General features: G+C 51.2%; 1 protein-coding gene across 1 annotated transcript in view; it reads left to right on the top strand.

Moving 5' to 3' along the window:
- thada (THADA armadillo repeat containing) overlaps window positions 1–20,878 on the top strand; it is a 51,732-nt gene that overhangs the window by 13,900 nt on the left and 16,954 nt on the right. Inside the window, exons 22-29 of the mRNA XM_049002702.1 lie at window positions 900–1,009; window positions 2,364–2,496; window positions 2,570–2,692; window positions 3,410–3,532; window positions 5,535–5,626; window positions 9,512–9,601; window positions 11,458–11,589; window positions 18,059–18,227. Coding sequence (XP_048858659.1) covers window positions 900–1,009; window positions 2,364–2,496; window positions 2,570–2,692; window positions 3,410–3,532; window positions 5,535–5,626; window positions 9,512–9,601; window positions 11,458–11,589; window positions 18,059–18,227 — 972 coding nt within the window. The remainder of the gene's footprint in view (window positions 1–899; window positions 1,010–2,363; window positions 2,497–2,569; window positions 2,693–3,409; window positions 3,533–5,534; window positions 5,627–9,511; window positions 9,602–11,457; window positions 11,590–18,058; window positions 18,228–20,878) is intronic.

Raw genomic sequence — 20,878 nt, forward strand, 5'->3', positions numbered from 1 at the left:
CAAACACCCTGTCCGCCCCCCGCCCTAGTTATACTCGAGAACAGGAAAGCTCCAGGCTGCGAAGGTTCTCGCGTCTTGTATCAAAGCGGATCACGGCTCTGAGGTCAGCTGAGGCTGTGGTTCCCTGGGCCAGCTGGGCGCTGAAGGAGGCCCCAGGCAGGTTAGGGTGGCTGGATCGGCCTCCTCCTCTGACGGGATTTTCATTCCCGAATTATTGCTTGACCTCATTTATCCCCTTCAGCAGCCCCTTCTGATATAGTCTGACAGCACTTCTTGAGGGCCAGAGACTCTCCAAATATTATGCTTTTCCCCCATTAATCGATGAGATGTCTGACACGGTGAAGTAATGACTACAGCGGCCAGACGAGCAGCCAGCAGCGGCCAGGACCTTTGTTAGCGGGAGGATTCAGATCACTGAGGCCGAGGATACGATTATCTGATTCCGGAGCTGGGAGCTGTTCTGCATCCCTCCAAGCTACGTTATCCAGCACGGGGCTCACTGGGGGGGTGGAATCATTACATGCGTCACCTGTTCTCCTCCAGTAATGTGGATTTAAAAATTTTATTTTAATGTCTTGTATTTACTCTGTTCCAGTGACACGTGTAAGTGTATAAGACTTGGAAATAAGTGGCCCTCTGAGGGACATGCACACCCTGACAGCGATGCCTGAAAACCCTTTGTGGCTCCGTCGCTGCAGTGACTGTGAAATCTCCAGCGCTTCCCTACGACCAGATCGTTAATTTTGTTGTTTTCTACGGGCCTGAGAGTCGCTGGCCGGACACGCGGTTGTTTGCTTGTGCGGTTTGGGTCTGTATTTTTGCCTGCAACTGCCACTGGTGACGGCGTGTGGGACAGTAAGCACCGCTGATGCTGCTCCCTGTGTCTCTGGGGCGTCCAGGTGGAGGGGGTGGGCCGTTACTTCCGGGGGCAGCTGCTGCAGTCACGACATCGCGGGGCCTTTGAGCTGGCGTATGTGGGCTTTGTGCGGCTCACCGACGTGCTGTGCAGGTGAGCCCCCGCCGACCTGCGCCTGGGGGGGGGTGCGATGGAGGGCATTTGGGAGGGGCAGAAAGAGCAGGTTAGTTTATAATTATTTTATATGATACTCACACACACACACACACACACACACACACACACACACACACACACACACACACACACACACACACACAGTGATACTCTTATTTTCTCCTTGTTTCCTTCCCCGTTTATGACACTCAGCAGTTTAACAGAGGGCTCATTGTGCAGCTCAAATCTCGCTGTGTAAATGTTTGCCGACCCCCTCATTCAGATCCGTCCTGTTATGGCAGTGACCTCCCCACCCCGCTGGCCGAGTGCCAGTCGAGGGCTGGGTGGGGCTTAGCTGCAGGAATGCGACACAGGTGGCTCTGGTGCTGTTGGCATGGTGACCCTCTTATACCCCCCCCCCCCCCCCCCCCCCGATCCAGCATGTGACGGAGGGATGGGAATGTCAGGATGTTGAATTCCTCCATAAAAAGGAGGGTAGGACATACATAAACTTTGCTGCTGGTCACAGGCCTGAGGGGTGGGGGGTAAGTGGTGTGTGTGTGTGTGTGTGTGTGTGTGTGTGTGTGTGTGTGTGTCTGGTGAATTACTCTGATTTTGTTCCTTTTTGTTTCGCTGTGTGTGTTGGAGGGGGTGTACACGGCCCCCACCTTTCCTCTCTTCCCAGTCTCTTTGATCTGGACCCCCTCGCCTCTCCTGCCACACCTTGTAAAAACAACGGCTCCTTTCAGGACTTGGGGGGGGGGGGGGGGGTTCCGCTCTCCTTCACTCCATATGGGAGGTGGGAGTGTTGAGAGAGCTAACAACACTCACCCAGGTCACAAGACCCCCCCCCCCCCCCCAAATAAATGTCGCTCTGTTTCTTTTGTGTGAGAGTGGCACCCACCCAGCTGAGATCAGCTATGCAGTGTGCTTATGCAGTGTGCTTATGCAGTGTGCTTATGCAGTGTGCTTATGCAGTGTGCTTATGCAGACTTCTAAATACATTTTCTGTTGTGTCTGTACAATAGATTATATTCACACTGCAATGGATTAAACAGTTTTGGCTAATAATTACAATAAGCTCAGTGTTCCCAGGAGTCCCTCTATTAGCACAGTTGGCTTTCATTCTGCTCATGTTAACTCTTCTGTGGGCAAAACGTCTACTTCTATAGGGGTGGATTTTACCGTAAATGGGTATGGGGGCTTGACCATGGTCTGGCATGAGAACAAATGTGTTGTTGCGACATGACCACTGGGGGGCGACGTGTTAGGCTCCCAGACTATATGGGGCTGTATCAGGGGACCCTGTAGACTCTGTGACCACAGAACTTTCTTTACTGTCTGACCCCAGGAGAGGCAGCCAGATCCTGCAGCAGCTGCCTGCCCGCTGGCTGAGGGAGGTCCTAGAGGAGGTGAAGTGCAGTGACCCCTCGTCGAAACTGTGTGCCACGCGGCGCAGTGCCGGAATTCCATTCTACATACAGGTACGTTCCGCACGCCAGCCGCTTGCCCTTGCAACACCAGCACTCTGACCCGCGGCCCTCTGCTCTTCTGCAGGCTCTCCTATCATCAGAGCCCAAGTCCTCTAGCTGCAGTCTCCTGAAGACCACGATGAGGGAACTGACGGCCCTGGCCATGCCCCCCCGTGCCGCTGCCCCCCACGGCAGCCCGGTCCCGCAGGTATGTTCACACATACGCCATCTTTCCACTGTCCTCGGCCTATGACCTAACACCCCCTGTCCCGCACAGGCCCCAGAAACACCTGCAGCTGTTTATCCGACGCTCAAACAAAGGGGGGGCATTGAGAGGGGTGTCGGGGGGTAACAGAATCCCCTCCCCCGCCTGGGCGAGATCCTGAAATGTGCTCCCCAGGGGGCCGTTCGTGGTCAGTGCTGTGTCCGCGCCCGCCGCTGTTTCCGGAGTTGGTGGCTCGCGGCTAAATTTATCCCGCTGTGTTTGAATGAGTTGTGCGGGATGGCCGGCCTCAGAGCCCCAGCCCACATCCTCCCCGGCCGGCCCCTCCCAGCAACGGCGGCCTGCGGCCAGCTGCATGCCACCAGGGGGCGAAATGGCAGGTGCGGAGAATGGGCCCTCTGTCTGAAGCTGTTTCCTGTCCAGTGTGTGGGTTATATCATCTCTCTGTTTTTTGCTGAGCCTTACAGCCCTTGTGGGGGGGGGGGACGTATATCAGAAATTCTGCGGCTTCCTGGAGCAGCAAGCGGCATCCCAGCTTATCCGTGCAGGCTGGGTGTGGTTTATTTTGACCGGGGCAGGAGCAGCGTATCCGGTGTGTTATAGCTTTATGGCCGGTCGGCTAACCCTGCGAGATGCGAATCTGTCCCTCATGGCTTACCCGACGAGACGGCTGATGGTCTCATGTTCTTGGTGTCCGCTCAGGTCCACGCCCTGAACATCCTGCGGGCTCTGTACCGGGACACACGCCTGGGAGAGAACGTCATGCCCTTCGTCGCCGATGGTGTGCAGGCCGCCGTGCTGGGGTTCACCTCGCCGGTCTGGGCGGTGAGTCTGCACCTCGTGTCTTCAAATAAGACCACCCCGTCAGGCCGTAGAAACACCTGTAGGATGGTCTCCACGCAAGGCCTATGCCTCCATGACTTGCAGAATTTTCCCTGGGATCAATACAATTAGAATTAGAATTTGGTGATCGGTGGTCATTGACACACCACAGCACACAACAACGAAATATATCCCCTATATTTAACCCGTGCGTGACAATGTGACATAGCAGGGGGCAGTTAATTCAGTGCCCGGACAGCAGTGCTTGGGGGCGGCACCTTACTCAGGGATCCTCAGTGGTGCCTTGCTGGTCGGGGATTCGAACCTTTGGTTGTTGATGTGTATATATTTCTGACGTTTTTCATTTGCACATTGAACCAAAGCTTTTTCTAATATACTTTTAGAAGCGGCGCACTTCTTGTAGGTGGGACACAATGTGCCGCTTTCCACGTTTTCTGACCAATCATTTTTATTATTCTAGAAGTGACACGGTATGTATTTTGAATAATTTTTTCTGACCTTATTTAGTAAGAAAGCGTTTTTAAAAACTGAACTTAACTGTTGATTAATCTGACGGACAGCTGTGTGTTTAAGGTAAATGCATGTACTCTCTCGTTTTCAGCTCCACAGTAGTTGTAAACGGCATGCAAAGTACACAAAACGCGATATAGTTGCACACCAGTGAGCAACACAACATATACTAGGTAGCAACGGTCTGGTACGTCCTCCATGCTCACGTGCGGCTTACTTCAGTGAAAACAAAGACAAAAGCATTCTTCATTCCCGTGAAGAATAACCTTTGAAACGAAGAGAGCTAATCAGGAACAGGTCGGACAAATCGGAGTCCACTGATGTAGGCATGACACAATTTTTATCTTTATGAGCGTCTACACTAATGCACTTACAGAAAGATTAGTTGTCAGAGAGCGGTGAGATTTCTCTCCGTTTCTAAATCGTAAGAGTTTTTGCGTTGCCAGATGGAAACGTATTAGTACGGCGGGACCCTGAGTCTCTCACTCCGTCACCTCGCTGTCAAACCCGACGCACTCGTCACTCCACGTTCTCCCGCTTTGAATCTCACGCTGCCTTTAATAAAGACTCTCTCCTCTGGGAGGTGGGGGTGCCGTGCATGTTGTGGGACGTGGGCCTTCTGTGGCATCAGAAAACACCGGGAAGACTGGCAGGCTGCCCTCATGGTCGCTTTGATCTCCTCCCCATGGAGGAGCCCTCAGTGGAGGTGACCTCAGCCATGCTGGCGCTGAAGCCCAGGAACCAGTTTCCTCCTACTGGCCTCCCACCTGGAGGACTGAGCCAGTGGCCCACGACAACTGTGGTCAGTAGATACAGAAATGACCCCCAGCATGTTCCTGTTCTACATGCATGCGGTACCACGTCTACTTTCCGGAAGATTCTGTTCGTTATGAGCCAACGTCTCGCGTGTACGCAGTGCAGAAATGCCGTCTGTAGTTATCGCGCGATTCCCTCCAGATTTAGTGCCCGGTGCCGGTTGTCTGTCTAATATGACTCTTTCTGCATGTGCACCAATGCATGAAAGCAGTCTCCCCTCTGTCGTATTTCAGTGGCTTATTTGTCCAGAAATGACGCTGTGTTTTCATAACGCAGCTTTTAGCTGAATTGGCCGACGGGCGTGTCTTCTGAACCAGCTTAATATATCTAAGCGAAGGCTTGTGCCTGCCAGACATCTGCCCCAGGAGCTGTGGGAAAGCCTCTGCCAGGAATACCGTCGGAGATGGATTACCGCTGGCAGTAAGCAGCGGGCGCATCCCAGCTCCCCGACGCCGAGTGTAAACAAACAACTGCCTCCTGCAATCCAGTGGGCGACTACTAGGAGCTGATCCAGGATCTGTTTGGGCTGCTCGCGGCTTCCCAGTTCGCTGTCCCTGCAGGGATGGGCGGTGTCCCGGTGTGCCACCCGCAGTGCTGTGTGTGCATGGCTTTCTGCCGCCGCTGGGTGACGAGCCTCTCTCTCCCCCCCCTCTTGCAGGTACGCAACTCGTCCACCCTGCTCTTCAGCACCCTGATCACCAGGATCTTCGGTGTGAAGAGGGGCAAAGACGAGCATTCTAAGAAAAACAGGTGGGGGCCTGGCTCACCTCCTCCCGTGTGTCACCACCCCCACTGTGCCTCTTCTGTCACCAGGGGGCAGTGTGGTCCCACTGAGCAGATCTCCCGTCTCCCTGCTCGGCCCGGGTGAAGTAATCAATCACAGTTCCCCAGTTTATTTCCAGCAGATGTAAATGATACATGCAGTTTCCAGCTTAAAATGTTGTTTGTTTAAAGACTACAGCCTTTCTACAAGATTGGCACAACATTTCTGCTGCTGGTTTCTGTGTTTTGTGTCTCCCTGCTCTTTCTCAGCCTCTTATCTCCCTGTTTGAGTAGTAGGTAGCAGTTTCATACTAGCACAAGCGTGTGTGTGGGCATGTATATATTACATTGTGGGGACCATATGTCTGCTACAAAGTGTTAACCTTTTTGTTTTGACCTTTCCATTGAAACTCTGTTTTATAAAAATCTGTGAATGTAATCATGTTACAACACTTTCGACATTCTAAGTATTTTATTTAGTTACTTATGGTTAAGTTTAGGGCTGGGCGGGGGTTAAGGTTGTCGTTATTGGGATTAGGGCTTTTCCCACAGAACGGAATGCAGAGTCCCCACAAAGATATAGATACTTGGAATGTCTGTGTGTGTCTGTGTGTGTGATCTGGGCCGCCGGTCTGAGGCCTGTTGTCAGATTGGCTGTTCCGTTCCTGCACTGGCTTTGCCGGCTGCTCGGTTTGTCCCCCCTCCCCTGGGTGGCGGAGGGCTTGTGTGCTTGCTGACCTCACAGTTGAGTTTCGATGAGACGAGATCACAGGACAGAGAGTATGCTGACATGTGGGAGGGAGGAAGGCGATTTTGCTCGAACCCTTATCCCCTTGGCTCTCGGCCACGGGACCTCGTTCCCGACTGCTGGTGCCTTTGATCCTGTTGCTGACGTAATCTCACCTTAGGCTGACCTGCACAAGCTCCAAGGCGTGACCCCAGTGCATGCTGGGAACAGACTGGGAGATTATGTGCTTGTTAGTGGTGAACTGGTTATGGTGGTGGGGGGTGGATATGTAACGAGGGGTTTATTGTGGGCAGGCTTGTGGTTTCTTTAGGTTAATTTCTTTGATTTGGCCAGATTTGTTTCATGCTCCATTCGTTGTTTCTGAAAACCAGCAAGCGATTTTGATCTGCTGGTTTCCATGGTAACCTTGGTTTCAGACGTTCCAGAATCTTTGTTGTCGTAACTTTGCCTGTGTAGTGTTTGGTCCTGTTTTAAGCAGGTGCTTGAAGCGAATTGGATCTCTCACACACACACACACACACACACACACACACACACACACACACACAAAGTCACGTTACGGATCTCCGGTCACATTCTAAGTCTAGTTTCCTGTGAACCGTCCAACACACCGAACAGTCTGCTAGCATATCAGGATAAACGTGTTTCTTGTTCATGCTGTAGGAGGCGGGGTCAGTTCTTTCACCTAAAGACCTGACCCCCCCTTTTTGATCCCAGACCCGTGGGGATCTTTTGTAAATGAAAGCAGATCCATTCATCCGTGTGTGACCCTTTTTCCTGTGTCGCTCTTCTCGTACTGCGCCTGTAACAGCGCGGTGGGGTTGCCATGACGAGAGGCATCGGGCTGCTGGGTTCTCGGGGGGGGGGGGGGGGGTGGAATTCCAGCAAGCTATTTTCGGGTCTTCTGGAAAAGACTTTCATAAGACTATCATCTTAATTGTCTGAGTCAGTATTAAATTGTCGCAATTATTACACTCGGTGCTGTTGGTGTGTTTCTGGTCAGGGGGGTGGTTTCAGAGGGTATTTGTTTGTGCTCTAAGTTCAGTCTTTATAGAAGCCCCCCAGCCCCCGGCTGGGTGTATGTGTATGTCTGGGCAGCAGGCCTGGCTCACAGTCTGACTGTGTTACCTGCATTTGGCAGAACTGGCACAGGCCACAGAGAAGCACAGTGTTTACTGAAGCACCAGTGAACAGTCCTGCACTGTGTATCGCGGGGTGGGGGGAGCGTAAACACCCCCAGTCCGTGTTATTTACGAGGCAGCACGTGTACGTTTGTGCCGCTGTCCCCTGCCGCTGTAACACCCGTCTTCGGTTTATGCTCGTCCCCCGCAATGAGGTCATCAGGTGACCCGCGTCAGCCTTTCAAGCCCCGCCCATCTCCTTTTCCTTCGCCCCATCTAGTTGAAGCGGCTTACGGTTTCCATGTGTGTGCTTTTTATTCTTGTGTGATGCATTGGAAAAAGCAAATGACCCCCCCCCCCCAGAAAGGAAACGTTTTCTGCATGTCAGCCATCAACAGGTCTGTAATCGGGCTCGCTTGGGGGGTAGAGGGGGGGCATGGCATTCGCTTCAGCCTTTCTGTGCGGTTGCGTTTATGCCGTACGAGTGGTCGCCAAATCTGGTTGATCCTCTCGTGACGAGGCCCTGGTGGCATCAGGGGTGTGAGGGAGGTAACGTTTCAGCAGGTCCGATGGGGGGGCAAGTCAGACAAAGTCCACGTTGACCCAGATAAGTTCCTAAGAACAATAAAATGAGTCTGTCGGATAGTCACTGCCTCGCCTCCGTTAATCTGGGCCGTCAGTTCATGTGCGCTTCCTGTACCCTTTGACTCTCATGCCACATCCTTTCACCGCCCCGCCTGCTTTTTACGTACCCAGAACTCATATTGAGGGTATTAATCTGTATTTTAACTAATTTATTAAATTAATAATGATTTCCACCTTGAACATGACACATGGGCTCATTCCAGTGCCTGATCTGTGCTGCCGATGTCCGTAATCCATCTGACGGTTGGCTCCGTTCAGCCGTAGGTTTGCGGTCGAACTATGAGCACAGGTATGAGTGACACCCCCCCCACTCCCCTACCCAAATCATCGTGGGAAGAGGGTACTGAGTGGCCGCATCAGACGGGATGTGGGGAGTGGGCCGGTACGGCTGGGGCTTGTTTCCAGACAGGCTGTTCTTTCAGGAGTAAACAAACACAAACTGTGAACTTTGTTTCTCTCCTGGTTAACATCAGCCTCATAAAAAGAGCCAGCCTAGGTTTTAATGAGCCAGTTACTGGCCTTCAAACCTTTGATATTTAAGGAAGTGGCTGGGAAGCCAGACCTTAAGCCCCCCCCCCACATTTTTCTGTGGTGTGTTTGAGATTAAAAAGAAGAAAAAAAATCCAGCCTTTGTTATTTTTCTGTAGCTATCGGGATGCAAGCTTGGTTTGGGCTGCCGCTGCCTGGCCGAAGTGTCACCCTAACTATTATTGATCAATAACCGCATGTGTGTGTGGTTCCATTTGACCTCTGGTCATGGCCACTCGCTTGGCCGGCGTTAACGAGTCCGGGTGCTTGTTACCTGCACTTACTCTATGCTTCTGTCATATGTTTCATCAGCACTTTCTGCTTGTCCGTCAGCCTGTTAGTGGGCTTTGTGGCCCACATGGGGGGGGGGGGGGGGGGCAATGCAGACCTGCTCCTGTAGCCTGTTCAAAAGGAATCCCCCCCCCCCCCAAAAAAAAAAAAAAAAACATTCAGAACCCACAAACATCATACATCATTTTGGATCCCCCAGGAGACTCGGCAGCCTGAAAATTGTGTAATAAATGTGGCTTACCTCCAGAGTCTGAGTGCTGTATGAGACATTTGAAAACCAGAGCATCTGGTTGGGGAAGGGGGGGTTAGGGCTGAATATGTACAATCCTTTCCATGATCAGCTTGGCCCCCCGACTGCCTGCACTGTCATGGTTCTACGGAAACCAGAAATTGTCAGGAAAAAAAGGACACAGAACGGGAAGTTTAGCTCGACTGTGAGGTGTGGCTGCGCTGGTGAAAGCTGTCGTGGGTTATGTCTGTAAGCCGAATGTCCAAATGGGAACGAAAGAGTAATTTGGTTGTTTTATTACCCTCTTTCAGGATGACGGGCCGGGAGTTTTTCACACGCTTTCCGGCTCTGTACCCCTTCCTCCTGGGCCAGCTGGAGGAGGCTGCCATGTCTGTGGAGAGGTAGAGATGGAGTCTGTATGTATGTTTGTCAGATGGGGGGGGGGGTTAAGCATGTTTTACCCCTGGAGTGTGAGACGCGCTTCAGACCTCCCGGCTCACTTGGGCTTTCCTGTTTTCCTCCTCCTCGGCTTCTCTCGGGTCCTTAATTAAACTCATTAAACTGGCCTCATTAAACTCGTTAAACCAGCTCCGATGGACCAATTCTGTTTCCTCAGGAAGATTGTGCAGATAAGGTGAGTAACATTTGCTCGGAGGGAAGGAGAGCAAAGAGTGGTACGGTGCCGGGAGTCCGCGTTGTCCTCGCGTTGACTTGTTTACTCTGCGGCCGGCCCAGCGAGCTGCGACGGATTGTCCTTCTCGGCTTCCCAACCTGTGGGCGAAAGCTAGGAATTCCATTTGTCAATATTTTCCTAATGTGTATTGAATTATCTTAATGTATTTTCAACCTGCCCCCGTCCCTCCCCTGCTCACATGCCCTGCTGAGTCAGTCGTTTTTCGTCCTCTGTGTCGGCCATGGACCGAGTTGTCGTAGCGATGGCGGAATCACACAGGATTTCACCAGCCCCCAGATGCGCTTCACTGTCCTGGATATAGTGTTTCCCCTTAAAAGGTCCCAGTCCGTCCCAGGGCACGAGGTCCGGGAGCTTCCGGGGCCTTCATCTCCTCCTGGGTGCTTTTTGATCCATCTGCAGGGAGCAAGTAGTATGGGAATCACGTGTCAGCCGGAAGGGGAACAAGCGTCTTGAGGAGTGCATTGGGTCATGGGGCTGCACTCTGCCCTCGGGGTGGGAATGGACGTCAAACCTCGGTCCCTGGGAGTCTTGAAATTGAGGGAGCAAGTGGAGTGCTATGTGCCCCCCCCCCCCCCCCCCCCCCCCACACTCCCACCCCTTCGGGACACCCTGGGTGTTTGGCGTGATCTGGAACATTGCGATCTTTCCGGACAAACAGACGCTGTAAAAAGACCAAAGTGAGGAGAGAGATTGTGACAGTTTTGCGTAGGTGTGGGATGGGGGTGACCCGCTACTGGGGGAGCAGCAGTGTGGATGGCTGCGCGTTTGTGGCGTCCTTCCTGCTTTGAACACTAACCTTTACAGATTCTGCAATTTATCATGGCTTACGCGCGGATTCCCATGCTCAGCTGAGGTTGTGGGGGTTTGGGAACTCGCCGAGCCCCCGTCCTTGTGTTGGAGCTACGAGTATAGATACGGGTTCGGTTCTGGTTCTGCCTCTGTTGGGCCTTGAGACTCGGGGAGCCCGTCTCCGTGCCCTCGATCTCTCTCCGCTATAAAACGCTCCCTCGGCTCTCTTCTCCTGGCGCCGTCCCTCCTCGGCACCGACAGGCGCACGTCATGTGTTTCCCAATTCCTCCCGCTCTCTCCCCGCGGCTGTGATGTCACCCGCATCCCTGGCTGGCGCAGTGAAAGCTGATGCTAAGCCTGTTACACGCCACCAGATTTCCCACCCCTCACATTTCCTATTTTGCACGATCGCTTGCCTGTCCCTGGGCATTTGTCATGACTGGAGGTCGGGGCTCTCTAATTGAGGTTTGTAATTAGAAGCAGAGTAGGGCCTCTGTGCTGCGCCGGACCTGATGCTGTTATGAGAAGGAGCAGCTTTTCGGTCGCCTTTCTGTGGAAGCGACTCGCTGGCCTGTCTGGGGCCAGCTGGGGGGTCAGGACACCCACAAAAGTGCTTGCATTAGGACGTTGTTACCAGAGCCTGTGTTTGACCTTTTCCATGCTTATAATGGCCTGTCTTTCTGTGGTCCTCTATGCCACTAGACCAATCTTTTAGCTCATCTTTTGGGTGTTTGATGCCATTTTAAAGTGACACATTCTCCTTTTTTGTGGCAGTGACTCCGGAAAAGTCAAATTGCACCCCAGTCTCTACCTCCTGTTGCTTGTTCTGGGTCGCCTCTACCCCTCCCCCATGGACGGGTCCTGCTCCCCTCTGGGATTAGCCACCTTCCTGCCCTTCATCATCAAGTAAGTGCCCCCTGTGCTTTTGCCTGCTTCCCTCCCAACTTTCTATGATGTCATATCCCGGTGAGCTCATACTGCTGTCCTCTTGGAGTGTCTGCCTTCAGTGGGGCCTCCCCTCTTCTGTTTTCTGGGGCCTCTAGCAGAAGTCCAGGCTGAGTGGCGAGTGGCCCTGGTGGCGTATGAACATGTTTTAAGAGTGTAGCTAGGTCTGAAAGGGTTAATGGCATAGCCGGAGATGCGGTATGCCCGCATCTGTAAACGCAGTGTACTTTGTGCCGTCTCTCGACGTTCCCAGACCCCCCAGTCCGTTATCTTCCCCACTCCAAAGCTAGTCCCGCAGTTACTCCTGTGCATGCATTTTTCTCATTTCTGTGGAGCAAAGACAAATATTATTGGAACAGATTCTTCCCACAGCCAAAAGAAAACGGGTGAATCTCGAGTCTGTCCCGTCAGAGCTGCCGGCGCATTGCGCACGCAGGCGGGGGACATCAGGCCTTATCATCCCGTTCCCCCCCCTCCCCCCCCCGTGTTTGATGTCAGGTGTGACCCACAAACCGCCACCCGCCATGATGTTCCAAGCCTGCTTACAAACACACACCTTCGAGTGGACAAAAGGACGAGATGCGCTGTGTCTGTTAAACGTAAACTAGTGAATTGGTTGATTGCCGTTTGACGTAATTCTGCAACAGTGCTCTGCTAGTGTAGGGGGGGGGGGGCCTGTTAATTACACCCGGTATTGCTTGGTAAGTTTATTAATGTTTACGGCTGGCACTTGGTGGGAGCAGGGTTATTAAAATTGAGAGCAGAGAATGTTGGGTTGCGTCTGTAGGCATGATCCTCACCAAGATAAGGTGACTGATGGTAATGTGGCAACCAGAGGTGATATTCCTCAGGGGGTTGTGGCTTCTCCTTTGTTGTATCCAGAAATGACCTGTCACTCCTAATTATCAACGTAATAAAATACAGTCACTGAGGTTATCAGTCTGGTAACTGTCTCGGAAGTCATTAGCGTCTTGATCTCAAGCTAGAACCTGACATGGGAGGGTCGTGTATGAGCTTTACAATGATGAGGCAGCGAGAGCATCCCCCAGTGAGCAGAAGCAATTTAATTTTCACTGGGAAGTGCAGGTTTGGTAGTTAAAAGCACACACTGGGTCGTGCTGACCTGCTGGCCGCTAGGGACCTGAGGAAGACTTGATTCCTTTTGACTCTCTTCCTTTATTTGGGAGTTGTGACTGTGAAGTGTTTGCCTCCCGCATACTTTTACATTCAGCTGGGACTTATCCGCATGGCAGGCATTAAGGCAGGCATTAAGGCCCCCCCCCCCCCCCCCCACTCCTGGGTTGCTCATTAAGGTGCTTAGCATAGCTGCGATCTGGTGAGAGGCACAGTAAACGCTTCAAGGGTAAACGTGCGAGCCGTTTGGGGTCGATACAAACTCTCTTCTGCGACCTCCTCTCGGTGGACCCTCTCCCTCTCGGTGGGCCCTCTCCCTCTCGGTGGGCCCTCTCCCTCTCGGTGGGCCCTCTCCCTTGCATTACTGTCTCGTTGGCCTTTCCATTTTCCCCTCGTTTCCTGTCCCCACTGGCCTCACACAGGGCACAAGGCGCTTGGCTCGGCAGTCCTGTTGTTTTGGAAACTCCTCCTCTGATGGTCTGGTTCAGGTGGTCGAGGCAGGCGTAGTGGAGGTCAGAAGCTGGGCAGCGATGGGGTACGTGTGGTGGTGTTTAGCCCGGACTGGGGCAGGTGAGATGAGGGCAGATGGAGGAAACCTGAAGCGCCAGAGGGACGACTGGGCAATTTTTCTTCCTATTGGAAGGTGTAGGGGAAGGACGGTCTGGCTCTCTTATCTCTCCAAGTGTCACCTTGTATTTTTAGCCCCTAAATACTTGGGATGGCCCCCATGGTTCTGCACACATTTGTGATCTGCTGGCCAGGGATCTTCATTGTAAGATCCCATCTCAGTACTTCAGGGTTCAGCTTCTCTGCCAGTCCTTTTGCCTGCCCTGCTGGGGCCTCCTGTCACCGGCTCCGCACTGGTTGGCAGGCAGTCCCGACTGTGGCTGGTTGTTAATGGACATGTGGGTGGGGTCGGCTTTGGATCCTTGGTGGCTCCTGCTGGGGGCTAAAGACCAGGGCTGCTTTGTGCCTGGGAAAGGTATGCGTGTGCTTGCAGTTAAATGGAGCCCACATGTTCTCCTTGTTAAATATAGCACTAGCTGGGATGCGTTGGCTTTCTTGCCTCCAAGCCCTCACCCGAACTTGCGTACGTGTTCAGGATTCTCATTTGTGATTTCTATCTGTCTGCCTTGCAGGACTCTCGCAAGTTTATTTTTGCCCTGGCACAGAGTTACTATGAGATTAGTTGCCTCTTATCCAACTGAACACCCCCCCCCTCCTTTTCCCCACCTGGGATTTACCGCTTCCTGTCAGGCTACCCCCTTTTTCACGCATTCTTCCTTGCCAGCCCCCCATGCCTTTTGGTCACTCTTTCTCGAGAGTAGACCTTTGTCCCAGGACCTGGACCATATCTGAAGTCCCAGTGAACTTGCATTTACGTAGTTGAAATGACAGTAGAACGTTTGCATGTGTTCTGACCCCCCCGGTCCAGCATCTGTGGTAGCGCAGTATCCCATCCATTCTTCAGACCTTGACGTCGTCTTTGTAGTGCGGCAAGAAAAGAAGAGGCTGGAATCTTCTGCACCAGCTGCAGGTTGTGTAACGCTGCCACTTGTTTTCGCCTTTTACGCCTGCGATAAGAAAGTGATTTAACTGGCCCTTGACCGGAGTAGCTCTGCACTCGCTAATGTGCCGCCTCCCTGGTACCACCGGCCTGCGGTTCACTCCCAGATCTTTGGTACCAGGAACTCCTGGTGTCATCTAGAAACTCCGACAACTTCTCTCCCCTTGCAGCGCTAGAAAATAACGAGCTGGAGCACTCTGATTTCGATATGCTTACTGCACTGGGCCACCACAGATGATTCGGTCAAAGGCAGGTTTAGGAAACGTAGCCACCTTGACTGGGATTTGGTTCCATGAAGGACTTAACTCTTGGTGTTATTACTTGCGGGCTTTTTATCTACCTTGCCCTTTCCTATTCTTGACAAGACAGGGCACTGAATGAGGACGAACGTGGGCAAGTTGTGGAGGTCTTGAGCTTAATGGACTAATGGGGATTTGACGGAATTCTGATTAGGCAAACTGGACAATTGGCATGATCACATCAGTGTAGTCGTCTTAGCTGAAATATGTATAGAAGAGTTAAAAGGCCTCTACATTCAGCAGAGGATTTAACATCGTCCAACACTCCCCTTCCAGCCCGGAGCTCTGTCTCACACTGAACTCCCATGAGATGAGTCGGCCGTCCCTGTTTCTAAAATTACACCCTTCCAAACTATCATTTCCTCTCCAAAGAGTTTTAATGGGACAAATTAGTGATGATAGTTAACATATGGGGTGGGGGGGCCTGGGAGGCGTGGTTGGTGGCCATACTCGTCGGAGTAAGGTGGAAACGAAACCCCCCTTAAATGGGGCGGTGGCTGTTGTCTTGTTTTGACTGGGTAGCACATGAGGCACATCTTCAGACCTTATTGTTATGGAGTCTTCTTGGGTGTTGGGAAGCTCCTCCTGAGCTTCAGGTGATGGCAGAGAGCTGATGGGTCTACTAAGTGTCTGGGATTTTGGGATCATTGGAATTTTGTGGTAGTTTGGACTCTGAGAAGAAATTATGTGGTGTGTGTATAGCTGTCGGTTCATTTCCACTATTCTGAGTAAGTTATTCCTCTTTGGAAGTCTTGCCTGGTTTTTTTTTAAGGTTGATGGTTATCTGGAGTCCATTTTGTAGCAGAACCTTGCAGGAGCTTTAAGGCTGGTGGTTTTCTGGGGCCACTTTTGGAATGTGGGTCCTGACCATCACCAAAGCCATTTCCCATGCAGGACTTCCTTGGCAAAACATGAGGCAGGACCCCCTTCTAAACCCTCTGAAAGACACACTCCATGAACTCATCTTTCCCTGCTCCACTGTTGCATCAAGCCTATGAAGTCAAGCTTGTTGCGAACTCCCAGAAAGGAGGCTCCAACTTCAGACCGTCTCTCGATGGGTGTAATGGCACCCGGATGCCGACTTGAGCGCCCCCCCCCCCCCCCCCCCCCCCAGTACCCCTTAACTCCTTCAGACTGGCTTGTAGAAATGAAAGATGAGTATCTGGGCCAGGTTCTGACTGCATCATCTGGTGCTAAATGCTTCCACGTGTGGGCTGCTGCTGGAAGGCCCTTGGCAGTGGGACCATTGGGACGAGGGGGCCTGGGCTTGGGAATTTTGGTGGGTGGTTCTGGGAGAAGGGATTTGCAGGGCGCATTGCGGGGGTCCCAAGTTTCCATGAGAGCTCTGGGCCTTTCTATAATAAGCCCCATTCCCTGCTTGCCTTTGTCTCTGGCAGCCAAAGTCGCCATGTAGTATGTCTCTTTTCTGACACCCCTCCATGCATCATTCTAGGAGCAGTGGCAAAGGTATCGGCTTCCCTCATGTCATCTTTAACCCTCTGGGGTCTAGGGCTGGGAAACACTTTCACTGACTGGGGTATGATCACACATTTCTTCAAATGTCATGAACTTACTTAATGGCAAATAAATTATTTCTTATATATTTGTTTGTTTTGCCATTACACTCATCTTAAAGTTTAAATGTACTTTGTAAATATGTCAGATTTATGTGAAGTTTGTAATTTGACATTAAAGTATAGACATTGTAAAATGCAGTTAGGAACACTTTCAGAAACATTATAAAAGTACATAGTAAGTAATGGCGGCAGTTTGTTTTGATCCCAGATATCTGATCACCAAAGTCTTGGCTACATGAAAATGACAAAATTCAGTTGGATATATAAATAAGAAAAAACGAAGTCATATCGCAATTTCTGGGCTTCGTTCATTGAATATATAGCAACCTGACCACCCCCCCCCCCCCCTTTTTAATGGCGCTGAGGGGGATGTATCTGGATCACCGTTTCACCGTTGCGTTGTTCATCAAATTACCATGCAAATGCGATTTCAACACGCAGAAATGCAGCTATTTATAATGCGAATAGAGACCTTCAGGTGAGAGCGGTACTACACGCCCCCGATGCAGGTAAAACAAAGAAAGGTGACATGGTTTACTTTTTTGCCAATTTAAACTAATTTTAAAAACTTTACTTCTGACAGTTGATGTTTTGAAAATAATACAGATTACGGATTTAGTCTGTTTTTTTTTTTCATGTTTCTACATGAAGATTTCAGCGAGATGTAAACTGAAATAGACGCGAAAGGTACGCTGCTGCGTCGTCGACGACTCGTATCCCCTTTTCTCCTACCCCCTGCTGAGTTTGTTCTCGAAATGAAGATGAGCTCAATTATCTCTTGGTATATGACAGTCACCATCCGCACCATCCCCGCCCTCGAGGGCCCAGCGGATCGCTTATTTTCGGCGTACTTCAGACATGACTCTCTGCCTGGCTCTCTACCTCCCTGACTCATGTCTTCCTCCCCCATCCCCGATCCTTAATCACCTGCTCTCCCCCACCATGTCTCATTATCATCCTGACACTGCCTGCATTTCTTCCCCTGATCTTAGTGGGGGGAGAGGAGGATAAGGATCAATTGGGGGGTGGTGATCCAAGGATAAGGTGGCGGTCTCTCCTTAGAACCAGCTCATTATTCTGTCAGCCGTCACCGTGCATCAGTGTCCCATTAATGAGGCCCAGCAGTGGCCTGGCCTCCCCAACACCACAGTGTCCCCCCCCCCCCCCCCCAAAAAAAAAAGCTCCCATCTTCATTTGAGTTGTGACATCAGAGATACCGGCCATCAGAGTCACATTGCAAGCGGTTTTTATTTTGGGAAACCCTTGCCTTACACCCCAGCTGTGAACACAGAGGGTCTAGGAAGGCCTGCTGCTGTCAGATATCTAAGGCCACTTGAATGGCCAAGGTGGATGGAGGCCTCAGCTTCTCACTTGTCAAATAGTGGTCCAAATGGTTGCTAAAGGAAACGGAGAAAATGCGTGTCTGGGTGTGTTCATGGAACCAGGAGGCCCCATCGTGGCATGCCTGCCTTGGATTATTAAATGATAGACCGCTCTGACATGGATGATCTGCGGAGCACTGCGGCAGTCTCATGATGGAGCCCAGGGAGAGACATAAGATGTAAGGGGGGGCTTGTGGGAAAGTTTTACCTCATGCAGAATGGGAGGACGCTTTGTCACTGATCCTGGGAGCTCGGCATCTGCGGTACAACCATTGGACTGGTTTCAGCTGATAAGTAGCTGCTGTGCAGGTTTCTGTTTGTGTCTGTCTGCTCAAATCTATTAGGCATTTTCTGTATATTAAGAAACTCCCATGTTTGGGCCTTAAGCACTAAGGCTAAGCCTTGGCCGGAATGGATGCCTGATAAGTTTAGAATTGTGTTTCACCCCTTCCTTTGCCCGTGGTCCTCCAGGTGCAGTCGCTCGGCTGTTTATCGGACGCGCCAGATGGCGGCCAGGGCCCTAGTGCCTTTTGTCTCGGTGACCCAGATCCCCTCCACCATTGGTGCTCTGCTGGAGGACCTCCCTGTGGGGCCTGGGCCCCAAGTGCAGCAGAACCACATCCATGGCACCTTGTTGCAGGTCAGTCTCGTCTATATTGGCTCTCTGTCTTTGTGTAATGATCCGTGATGATCATCTAGGCCTCCACCCTGACGAAGCCCAGTACGGTTAGCTTCCTGTTTACTGGGTGTCTATCTATAAGTTACGATGCAATTTGTGAACCTGTGGGCAAAGGAGAGCAGCGGATTGACCCTGCCCCCCCCCCCCCCCCCCAAAGCAGCCGAACTGCATTTTAGTCCTATTACAGTACGCACAGTGTGCTGATCACAGTTTGGGATACTCTGTTTATTTCTGTCTCTGGATGGGGTCAGGGTGCAGTAGAATGTTTTGGGGTGGGGAGTGGATGCACAGATGAGGTCAGACAGAATTCTGGAGTGTGTTGTGAAGGGGTACGAGTGTCTGACATCTCCATTTATGACCCACAGTGGAGCTCCAAAGAGTAAGTGTTGCTCAAACCTCACCCCTTGGCCCACAACCCCCACTGTATGACTGTCTTTTTAGTTCAGTTGAGCTCTGTGATGTAAAGAGGGGTGGTGTTGGCGGCCGAGACGAACTCAGGTGGAACTGAGTCAATTTCTTTGCAAACAAAGCTGGAGGCTGGGTGCAGGTGCTGGTGTGCCGGTAGCCAGCATCCATGACCTCCTACCCAACTCCAGCTGGTTTCAGATCACTGGGGTGCCAATCTGTTCGACACCATGTGGGCGCTGTGGCATCTTAGTCCATGACGTGGACAAAACATGGCAGTAGTGTAAGACTAGCTTGTGACTATCGCCAATCGTATTGTTTCCTACATCGAAGTGCTTTATGAAGAATTGCCCTTCATAAATGGTTATATCAGCATGGCTGCGCTGCCAGTTAACCATGAGCCCCCCCCCCCCCCAACCTATGTTAGGGTATTAGAAGAATGAGCTAAGAGGGGAAGTCTTTCCAAAACGAAACCAGCATGAAATGGGTGCTCATATCACGCACACACACCCTCGGACAGATGGGGATAGTTAGGCTGAGCCTTTGTGGACCATCGACGTCATCTGAACATGGAAATGAGTCCCGTTCTGTCACACACACCTTGGCGTCTCGGGTGAAAGGGATGATCCTCGTGAGACTGTTGGTGAAGGTTCCTGGCGTTAAGTTTTGGCAGCTCAGTCTGCTGTTGAAGGTCCTTCAAGCAGCTGTGATGAGGGCGTGAGTCCTGACACAGGTGGGCAGATTGAACAGGACGGCCTGCAGGCTTTGGAAAGTGCTTGATGCCTTCTCGGGCCTCCTTTACAAGCCTTTTAGCGTCAATAAAACGTTAGCACGTGTGACTTTCTCCCTTGGAACCCGCTTAATAACTTCCTGTTGTCCACCGTCCCATTTGACGCAGTCCTTTTGACAGGACCTCCAGGATGGCTCCATGCGACCGTTGGGGGGGGTGGGGGTGAGCTTCGAGGTTACGAGCCTTTTAGGAGACAGTGGACCTTGGTAGGTTGTTCCTCACCGTGAACTTGTCTTTCAGGACCTTGCGAGGGGAGCTGGACATCTGACTGCTTCCAAGTGTATGCGTTTGGTCATGCAGTCTGCTGTGTTTTCATGCTTCTTTTGTAAATTCTTTATCTTGTCACCTTAGCTCTTAGAACGAGTAGATACAGGCGCATGGAAGGAACACCTCCCTCCCCAAGGATGATGAGGCCCAGTCACTGTTTTGCTTTCGGACTTCAAAGCGAGAGGATAGTGCGACTATCTATCGACACGTGGAGCTGGGGGTTGGGGAGCAGGTTTCAGAGCTCAGGGTTGTTAGTGACGTTGTTCCCTGTTGGGGGGGGTTTACTTGCCTTTAATCTCCCACCAGGGAATGTTTTTCTTGCACTCGTTCATTTGTGTGGCGAAAAGCAGGTGAGAGTGCCACTGCTCTGGTGGTGGCTGGGTCTTCTGAGGTGTGGATGAGCAGCTCCTTAGGCCTGTCTAGGGATTATCAGGGGTCCTGTTCATCACATCAGCCCTGACCATTTCATGCATGGTTCCTGAACTCTCTGGCGTCGACGGCATCATCGGTGATGCCATGTATCTTTCTCATGTATATCAGTTCACAACTCACTGAAATCTTTATGTAGAAACATGGGAAAAAAACGCTGACTAAATCCGTAATCTGTAATTTTTAAAATTAGTTTAAATTGGCAAAAAAGTACTTACTTTGTTTTACCTGTGTCGGGGGCGTGTAGCGATGCTCTCACCTGAAGATCGCTATTCGCATTATAAATAGCCACATTTCCACATATTCAAATTGCATTTGCGTGGTAATTTGAACAACGCAGCAGTGAAACGTGATCCAGATACATCAGCGCCATAAAAGGGGTGGTCAGGTTGCTACATATTCAATGAAAGAAACCCAGAAATAGTGACATGAGTTGGGTTTTTCTTATTTACCCAACTGAGTGTTGCAACTACACCATTTAGTCATCTTCATGTACCTAAGACTTTGGTGATCAGATATCTGGGATCAAAACAAACTGGCACCATTACTTACTATGTACTTTTATAATGTTTCTGCAAGTGTCCCAAACTGCATTTTGCAATATCTATACTTTGATGTCAAATTACAAACTTCACATAAATCTGACATATTTACAAAGTACATTTAAACTTTTAAGATGAGTGTAATGGCAAAACAAACAAATATAAGAATTTATTTGCCA

This window comes from Brienomyrus brachyistius, unplaced genomic scaffold (assembly GCF_023856365.1).
Source record: "Brienomyrus brachyistius isolate T26 unplaced genomic scaffold, BBRACH_0.4 scaffold71, whole genome shotgun sequence".
Taxonomy (NCBI): Eukaryota; Metazoa; Chordata; class Actinopteri; order Osteoglossiformes; family Mormyridae; genus Brienomyrus; species Brienomyrus brachyistius.